Source organism: Gekko japonicus, unplaced genomic scaffold (genome assembly GCF_001447785.1).
Source record: "Gekko japonicus isolate JY-2015 unplaced genomic scaffold, Gekko_japonicus_V1.1 scaffold1250, whole genome shotgun sequence".
NCBI classification, from domain to species: domain Eukaryota; kingdom Metazoa; phylum Chordata; class Lepidosauria; order Squamata; family Gekkonidae; genus Gekko; species Gekko japonicus.
Window position 1 is genome coordinate 378586 of NW_015173163.1, and position 9650 is coordinate 388235.

The 9650-nt window shown below is 47.6% G+C and overlaps 1 protein-coding gene across 1 annotated transcript in view; it reads right to left on the reverse strand.

Annotated features, from left to right (window-relative positions):
- GRAMD1A (GRAM domain containing 1A) overlaps positions 1 to 4989 on the reverse strand; it is a 63122-nt gene extending 58133 nt beyond the window's left edge. Inside the window, exon 1 of the mRNA XM_015422479.1 lies at positions 4979 to 4989. Within this exon, the coding sequence (XP_015277965.1) occupies positions 4979 to 4989 (11 nt within the window). The remainder of the gene's footprint in view (positions 1 to 4978) is intronic.
- Between the last annotated feature and the right edge of the window lie 4661 nt (positions 4990 to 9650).

Below are 9650 nucleotides of genomic sequence, written 5' to 3' on the forward strand. Positions count from 1 at the left end.
GCTCCATCACTCCTTGGCAAATAGAAGGGGAAGTCGTGGAAGTAGTGACAGACTTCACATTCCTGGGATCCCAGATCACCATAGACTGTGACAGCAGCCATGAAATTAAAAGATGCCTGCTCCTTGGGAGGAACGCGATGGTGAACCTAAACAGCATGATAAAAAGTAGAGACATCACCCTGCCAACAAAAGTCCGCATGGTCCAAGCAATGGTATTCCCAGTAGTCATGTATGGCTGCGAGAGTTGGACTATAAGGAAGGCCGAGCGCCGAAGAATAGATTCTTTTGAACTATGGTGCTGGAGAAGACTCTTGAGAGTCCCTTGGACTGCAAGAAGATCAAATCAGTCAATCCTAAAAGAAATCAACCCTGACTGTTCCATGGAAGGCCAGATAATGAAACTGAAGCTCAAATATTTTGGCCACCAAATGAGAAGGGAGCACTCACTGGAGAAGACCCTGATGCTGGGAAAGATTGAAGGTCAAAGAAGATGGGACGGCAAAGGATGAGATGGTTAGACAGTGTCATAAATGCAACGAACATGAAATTGAGCAGAGGACAGCGGAAGACAGGAAGGCCTGGTGTGATCTGGTCCATGGGGTCGCGAAGGGTCAGACTCGACTGTGTGACTGAACAACAACAACAAGCTGTTGTTATGATCTCCTATACTTGGGGTTTTAGTTAGTTGTGGTTTTCTTTCCTTTCTCCCTAGATGTAGTTACTCCTCCCTAATTTTTCGTTGTAGTTTGTAGTCTATTAAAAAATGCAATAAAAATCCCCTCCGAGGGGCCAAAAACAAACAAACAGATAACACTTCACCATGGGACTGGGAAACAGGGACTGCACCTTCGTTTACACAAACAGGGCCTCAAAAGATGGAAGAGGACAGGAGGCAAAGCCGAAGAGGGCGGGTTGGTAAGTAATTGCTCATTGTGGGCAGGATCTACAAGTAGCTGGACATTATACCACTGTGATTGGCCAGAGCTCTTAGATTTTCATGTCTGAGCAGGAAAACCCGAAAGGGGAACAATTTCGACAGGGTGTGAATCCAGTTTCCGTGGCTGCCAATAGGATTTGTCAGGGGGAAAGGAACTGATTCCATTTGTTTTGGTCCTTACAACCACGTGGCACAGAGATGGGGCAAAATATATTGTGGGCCAGTGATCTTTAGGGACTCGAGAACTTTGTGGACATTGACCGGGGGGGGGGGGAGAATAGAAGGTTTATTTAGTAACAGTTTTCAAAGATTGTATCACAAGGAATTAAGGTTCAGGATTATTACACACAACTATATAATTATGCCTTCCACTCTCCTTCTGGGGATCTCAGGGCAGCATCCACAGAGCAATCCCATTTCATCCTACCCTACGGTTGCCAAGCCTGGCTTGGGAAATACCTGGAGATTTGGGGGGGTGAAGCCTGGGGAAGGTGGGGTTTGGGAAGGAGAGGGACCTCTGCTGGGTGTATTGCCATAGAGTCCACCCTCCAAAGCTGCCATTTTCTCCAGGGGAAATGATCTCTGTTGTTTGGAAATCTCTTGTACTGGCAGGAGATCTCCAGCTACAATGCCCCCCAAATCCCATTCGCCACTCTGTCCAGCACATCAGGGTACCTCCAAATCCCAGACAGATCTCACTGACAATCTGTGGTATTAATTTAATTAATTATTGACTTGCTTCGTTTATACCTCCCTTTTCTCACCAATTGGGTCCCAAAACAGCTTATATTGTTCTCCTCCGTTTAATCTTCACAACAACCTAGTGAGGTAGGTCAGCTGGAGAGTGCGTGACTGGCCCAAGGTCACCTAGCAAGTTTCCACGGCATAGCAGGATTTCGAACCGGGATCTCCCAGCTCTGCCTATTACAAGTAGCTGCAAGAGATGACGGTGCCCAATTCCTATGGACAAAAGCCTCTTATTTTGGACCTCCCCCCTCCCAACCAGCCCCTTATAGCAGGTGCTTGTATTACACCGAACAGCTGCAGAAAGAAGTACACAGACAGCCCTGTGTTTGGCTGGGCGGGTGTCCTAAACTCCCCTCCCCATCCCACTGTACCCGAGCCCGTAAGGAGGGGGCTGGTCTGCCAAGCCCACCTGTCCTACTCCCCTTCCCTCAATCAGCACTGGCTCTTCAACAGGGTCCAGAGAAGCCGGTGCTATGCTTCCGGTGCCAAGCCAGAGTCAAAACCGAGTCTGCGCCAAGCCTCCCCTCGGCTCCTTGCTTAAAAGATATGCAGATTTCCTGCGTACTCATCCTGCCACTTACACCACCCACCCCCGATCCACAATGCCGCTGGGTTCCATAAAGTGAGTTTCTGTTCCTTTCTCTGTTCTAAAATTGGGCTGTGCCATCGACAGTTGGCACAGCCTGCCCCAACTGGCATTCAGATTTCTACGTCAGGCACGGATGTTCTTAGGAATCTGGGCTGCCTTGGCAAAGCCTCCACCTGGTGCCATTGTCGTCACCATCGCCAGCAATTGTGGAGCCGCGGAATTTGCCCTGGCAGACTCCCCCTCACTGCAGGGAGGGGATCCCTGAGCTTGGTGAACCTGCGGGCACGTTGGAATTCTGACTAAGGAGAGTGGGAATTGCAAAATGGCTTGCGAAATGGAAGGCACTGTTTCAGGATGAGAGATTCCTGCAAAACCCAGAAGCAACTCCTCCTGGACTTCTCTGCAGGGGTCATTTCATAGAAAAAGAGGTGCAGGAGCTCATTAGCATAACTTATCAGCATAACTTATTTGCATATGCCACACACCCTGATATCACTGGAAGTATGTCAGAAGGCAACACCCACTGCTCAGGCTCCACTGGACTGTTTTGGATTGCTAGCTATTGGGGGGGGACGTGCAGATCTGTCCTCGCAGAGGAGTGAGAGCTTATACCTGAATAAAACTTGGTCTTAAAGGTGCCACGGGACTGTTTTGGGCCGGGGGGCCAGGGGGTCCCTCTGCAACTTAACTGGCTACTTCTTGCTCTGACTGAGGGCTGCTGGGAGCACGGGGTGGGGCTTGTAGCATGTGTCCACCCCCTGGGCTCTTTACTGCCGGAGCTCCGCTCCTGTGCACTCCTGCAGGAAATGACCCCTGCTTCTCTGAAGCATCTCTTACTCCAATAATGGGGAAAGCCAGAAAAGTGACTTTTTTGTTTTCAGGAAGAGGGATTTGGCAGAAGAGACAAGCGGGTGCCCGGAAACCACTTGGCAGGTACCACGGTGTTCACAAACACTATGCAGAAGCTGGCTAAAACTGGACTGGAAATGAAAACAGTGCTCTTTATACACACTGCTGGACTTCTCCACCACCACCCCAGTCATTTCCAAATCTGAATTATGTTGCAAACCCACCTCCCCCCACAAAAAAATGGGTGTAACAATCTCAAGGTTAAGCACATAAGAACATAAGAGTAGCCATGTTGGATCAGGCCAGTGGCCAATCCAGTTAGCGTCACACAGGGGCCAAAACCCAGGTGTCATCAGGAGATCCACCAGTAGGGCCAGAACTCCAGAAGCGCTCCCACTGTTGCCCCCCAAACACCAAGAATACAGGGCATCACTGCCCCAGACAAAGCGTTCCATCTATGCCTTGTGACTGACAGCCACTGATGGACCTCTGCTCTATATGATTATCCAATCCTCTCTTGAAGTTGTCTGTGCTTGTAGCTGCCACCACTACTTCCTGAGGAAGTGAATTCCACATGTTAATTATTCTTTCGGTTGTTTTTTAGTAACAATAGTTAAAGTTATGCATTTCAGAATTTCATTTAAGTTCCTGTCTTGTTTTCCGGTTTATGAAGAACTGATTCAGTTCATCATAAGAATACCCCATTCCCTCCTGATACAAGAATCACGCTGAATACTATGAGCCCTGCCCCACCCCTGGCAGTCTTAAGAGTAAAAAATGCCCTAAGTGATTAACTACCATAAAATAAAACACTACATCATAAAAAGGCATTAAAAATAGAATAGCAGATAAGAGAGAGAAATTGCAGCACAGAAATAGCATACAGAGGGCAATAGTACAAAAAATATAAAGACCACCAGACAATAAAATGTCTATTTCTTAAAATAACTTCACAGATCAACAAACAAACTCATTTTGTAGCCACAGACAAACCACAACAGCTATTTTAAAAAATAAACTTCACAAGGGAAGCACTGAGTGAATTATCAGTTAATTAAATTAAATGCTGACTGAAATAATTTTTAAAGGCTTTGTATGGTTTAATAAAATGACAACAAAAGTGTTGCCAAAATTTCCAGGGGAGGTTGTTCCATGGCTATGGTGCCACCACCAAAAAGGCCCTGCCCAAAGTTACCACCTGCATCCGTTCTTTTATTGGAGGTGCCCTGACCAGACAGGGTTGCCAAGTCCCCCCGGCCACTGGCGGGGGGCAGGGAGAGAGGGTTGCCAGCTCCAGGTTGGGAAACTCCTGGAGATTTGGGGGTGGAGCCTTGGGAGGACAGGGCCTTTGGTGGGGTACAATGCAAGAGAGTCCGCATCCATTTTCTCCAGGGGAACTCATCTCCATAGTCTGAAGATTAGCTCTAATTCTAGGAGATCCCCAGGCCCCACTTGGGGGATGACAACTTGATCAGGCCTCCGCAATGAATGGATTGGACCATACAAGAACAGGCATTCAGGCTTTAACAGAGTAATCATAAACAGAGTTATAGTCTTCTAAACCCACTGGAGTTAACAGATTTAGAAGGGCATAACTCTGTTTAGGATCGCACGGTAGAGATCAGGCTTATAACCTAGAATTCCACACAGAAATATACTAGGATAAATAGGAGGATTAATATAGGACAAGAGTTCCTGTATGGGAGAAAAGCAGGGTATAAATATGTAAATAAATAAATATTCTTTATGTATTAATTTACTTCACCTCAGCCCTGCCTTTCTCTCTCCTCCAATTTATCCTCACAACAACCCTGTCAGGTAGGTTAGGCTCCTAGAGACCAACACAGATTTCTCACCTTAGGAACATGGTGCTAATCGGATGTCCTCTCACATCACCCACCCCACTAGGCCTTACAGTTCATTCATACTGTTGCCAACTCCAGCCTGGAAAATTCCAGGAGATTTGGGGGCAGTGCCTGTGGGGGGATATGGGGAAGGGTTTCACCTAGCATCTATGGTATACCATAGAGTCTGCTCTCCGAAGCTGCATTTTTCTCCATGGGAACTGATATCTATAGTTTGGTGACCAGTAGTAATTCTGAGGGAACTCCAGGCCCCACCTGGAGACTGGCAACCCCATTAGCCTAGAATGAGCTTCCCTTTGCTCTTTCTCCTTCAGACACACGTTCCACTTCCCACCGCTCTGTCACCTAATCAAAGAGCTGCTTCCTGCAGAGGATCACTGAACAATTTCTCTCTTTCTTTTCTCTCAGTAGGCCCCACTGCCTATCTCTTCCATTTCCTGTAAAATGGTTGGCCTTCACTAGCCCACAGATCAGTGCTCACTCACCTGTCCAGTTCAGTTTATTTTGATATAAAATCAGCTTAAAACCTTGCCATGTACAATGCTAGGATCAGTAAATAAATCTAAAGGTGTCCTTACAATCCAGCCTTAGAGGAGAAATCAGAAAATCAAGAAGAAGAGGAAAGTTACAAAAGGGATGGGAAATTTCTGAGGGAATTTCTGAGACTGATAATGGTGTAAGACCATTACATTAATATCCAGAAGGAAATAAAGAATTATGCCTTTTTATCTATCCAAAGAAAGAATCTAACAAAATGTTTAGACGAAACCTATAATAGTAAAATAAAAGAAACTGTATACTTATATATTTGCAAACATTATATGATAACAGTAGGTGGGGAAATGATACAGAATTAGTTAACGTATGAGGTAGTTTAATAGAGGAAAAGAAAGACTGAAACGCCGTAACCCAATTTTATGTTTGTTTGTTATGAAAATTAAAAAAAATTGTTATACAAAAAAAAATTACAGTCCAGCCTTGTTTAGGGACTCAACCATCTGCTTAGGTAGGCTGCAAGCCTTCACACAAAATTCTGCGACGCTGCACGTTATTTCTGAAGAAAGATCAGAGAGAAGCAGGGAGGGGTAGAACGGCTCTGATCTTCCTGGGGAGTTTACTAGCACTGCCTTGATGTACTCGCTAGAATATCGTCCGCCACTCCTGCTGCTGCTGGGATCCCGCTGCCTGTGGCCCAGCGCTCTTCCTTCCCTAGATCATCAGCCCCAACCCCACAGTTTCTTCACCCCCACACTAAGCACCAAGGTGGTGGGGGGGGATGAGTAAGGCTGCCAGCTCTGGGTTGGAAAATACCAGCAGATTTGGGGGGGTGGAGCCTGGGGAGGGCGTGGCTTGGGAAGGGGCGGGACCTCAGCGGGGTGCAATTCCATGCAGTCAGCCTTCCACAGCAGCCAGATCGAGGTTTGGAAACTCCTGGAGATTTGAGGATGGACCCTGGGGAGGGCAGGGGCCTCAGTGGGGTATAATACCCTCCCAAGCAGCCATTTTCTCCAGGGGAACTGATCTTTGTCATCTGGAGATGAGTTGTAACGCCAGGGATCCCCGGGTCCCATCTGGAGGCTGGCACTCCTACCTGGGCATCAGCTGGAATCCAAGAAGACCTCCAGCGACCACTTGGAAGTTAGCACAGTGTGGCTCATTTTTGCTTTATGCCAGTTGGGCGTTGGCAGTCCTAGGAACGAGGGAATAGTTTGGCTACCAAGTTGCCACTGCACATAACACATGGCAATCACGATCTACACCACTGTGGTTCAGCCTCACCGATTAGAATCCTTCAGGGGTCGTTTTGTAGAAAAAGAGCTAGGGGAACTCATTAGCATAACTCATTAGCATATGCCACACCCCGACATCACCAGAAGTGTGTCATAAGGCCACACCCCCTGACATCACCGGAAGTGTGTCATAAGGCCACACACCCCGCCCCTAACAGTCCCAGCCTCCGCCACCGGCCTTACAGCTCCACTGCCGAGCCCCATGAGGGGCCCGGCGGTGGACCTGCAAGGCCGGCGGGAGTGCAAGGAAGCCCCACGAAGGCCCTCCCTGGCCCCAGGCAGGCAGGGGTTGGGAGAGGCAGGGAGGAAGCAACTTACCCTCCCTCTTCTCCTGCCTCCTCCTGGCTGAATGAGGGCCGGAAGCGGGGCGGCCGGAAGCAGGGGGCGGGGCTTTGTCATGTGCCCCGCCCCCCGTACCTCACCCGGGGGAACTGCGATCCCCCGCGATCCCCCCCGAAATGACCTCTGGAATCCTTTTCAGTAACAAAGGCTTTTTTCCTGAAAAGTCCCAGAAAAGGATATTCAAGAATCAAACTAGATGAGATGCTATCCCTCATGACCGCCATTTTAAAGTAATTTAAAAAGGCTGTGAGGGCCCAGTCCTGATCAGGCCTGTTATGCAGCCAGCTAAGACATTCTTCTCCCCCCCAAACACACCTCTGGCCTTAAGTGCCAAAACGGCCACAGCCTCATGGCTGTTTTGGCACAGGAAAGGGGGAGGGGGGAGAACCGAAGCACTGTGCTGTGGGCTCAGTCAGAATCAGGCCCTCGTGGCATTTTTTAAATGACTTTAAAATGGCAGCAGATGCCATCGTGTTTAGCTTGGCCCAACTTTGCATCAAGTTTTTGACTTCCTGAGCAACTGAGTGTTTCAATAGACCTCATGGCTGCAGATAATGCATGGGCTAGGACACTTTAGCTTGGAGGAATGACGACGGTTGAGGGGTGACATGATACCGGTTTACAATATTATGCATGGGGGTACAGAAGGTAGAGAAAGAAGCATTTTTCTCCCTTTCTCACAATACGAGAACTCGTGGGCGCTCAATGAAATTAAGGAGCAGCAGGCTTAGAACAGATAAAAGGAAGGACTTCTTCACCCAAAGTGTAATTAACATGTGGGATTCACTGCTGCAGGAAGTGGTGGTGGCTACAAGCACAGACAGCTTCAAGAGGGGGACTGGATAAACGTGTCACAATACAAGAACTCGTGGGCACTCCATGAAATTGCTGAGCAGTCGGGTTAGAACAGATAAAAGGAAAGCTAATGGATGTTATCTTGAGATTTACTGACTATATGGGACAAAAGGGAGACGCATTGCGGGAAGCCGTTTGGGGGTTTGGGGGAGGGAGGGAAAAGGGGACAATTGGTTGATTAAAAGTTATATTAAACTGATTGATAATACCCAAGAAAATAAAAGCTTTTAACCAAAAAAAAAAGAACAGATAAAAGGAAGTACTTCACCCAAAGAGTGATCAACACAGCCGGCCTTGGCCGGGAGGGCGGGGTAGAAATTTAATAAATCAAATCAAATCAAACATGGAACTCACTGCCACAGGAGGTGGTGGCAGCTACAAGCATGGATAGCTTCAAGAGGGAACTGGATAAACATATGGAGCAGAGGTCCATCAGTGGCTATTAGCCACAAGGTATAGATAGGAACTCTCGGTCTGGGGCAAGCGATGCTCTGTATTCTTGGTGCTTGGGGGGCAACAGTGGGAGGGCTTCCAGAGTTCTGGCCCCACTGGTGGACCTCCTGATGGCACCCGGGTTTTGGACCCTGTGTGACAGTTGGACTGGATGGGCCATTAGCCCGATCCAACATTGGCTTCTCTCATGTTTTATATGTTCAGTTTCTATAGAAAGCATCAATGCCTTGTGGCCTATCTATGCCATTCCCTCACCCTAATTTATTTTCCCTGCTGCCCTGCACTCCTTGGCATAAAAACTGCAGCTTCTTGGGAAAGGGAGGGGGAATCCACATTACTGCTCGGATAAAATGTGAAACTCAAACATGTTTATGCCATACTGTTCCATCCGAGCACAAAATCAGGATGTTTCTTGGCACAGAATCTGATTTTTTATTTTTGGCACTAGCTACAAACAGCCCCAGCTGATACCAGCAGTCAACATACAAACACAAACATTTGTGCATCTGTGGTACACTGAGTGTGGATTCTGGTACTGACAGAAGTAAAATGGGGATCGGTGGTTGATGACAGAGAGACTGAGAGAGATACACTCATACTTCCTTTACTCCCTGCCTTCCTTCCTTCCCAATGGGGATGCAACATCCTCCCCTTCTCCATTTTATCCTCATGACAACCCTGAGAGGTTAGGCTGAGAGTGACTGGCCCAAGGTCACTTAGTGAGTTTCCATGACACACTGAGGATTCGAACCTAGGTCTTTCAGATCTTAGGCCCATTATGCATGCACATCTTACTGCAGAGTTTCAGAGCAGTAAGCCTTTAATCTTGACTTCGGATAACCATACTTTTTCCTGCAGCTACAATTTATTCTGCAGCTACAATTTAAAAACGCCCTTTTTAAAACTGGGGTGGAACGTTACTTGTGGGGGGGGGGGGGGATTCCAGAGGGTTTTTTTTAATTTATGCAATTGCCCTATCACAGCTGCACAGTAGCATCTAGCAAGCACCTTCCATTTAAATCGTCATGGTTCAGGTGTTGTGCATACATTGTAGTGTTCCTTCCTGGAGAACAGAAAGGAATGCAGGAAAGGGAGGGAGCCCACTGTTGAAACTGACCAGACTTTTCCTGAAACTGACAAGCAGGTGCCAAGCCCTGTTTTCCATATTGCGGAGCACTAGGGGATTCTCTGCTGTATTATCAGCCACTGTGAAAATTGGGAAA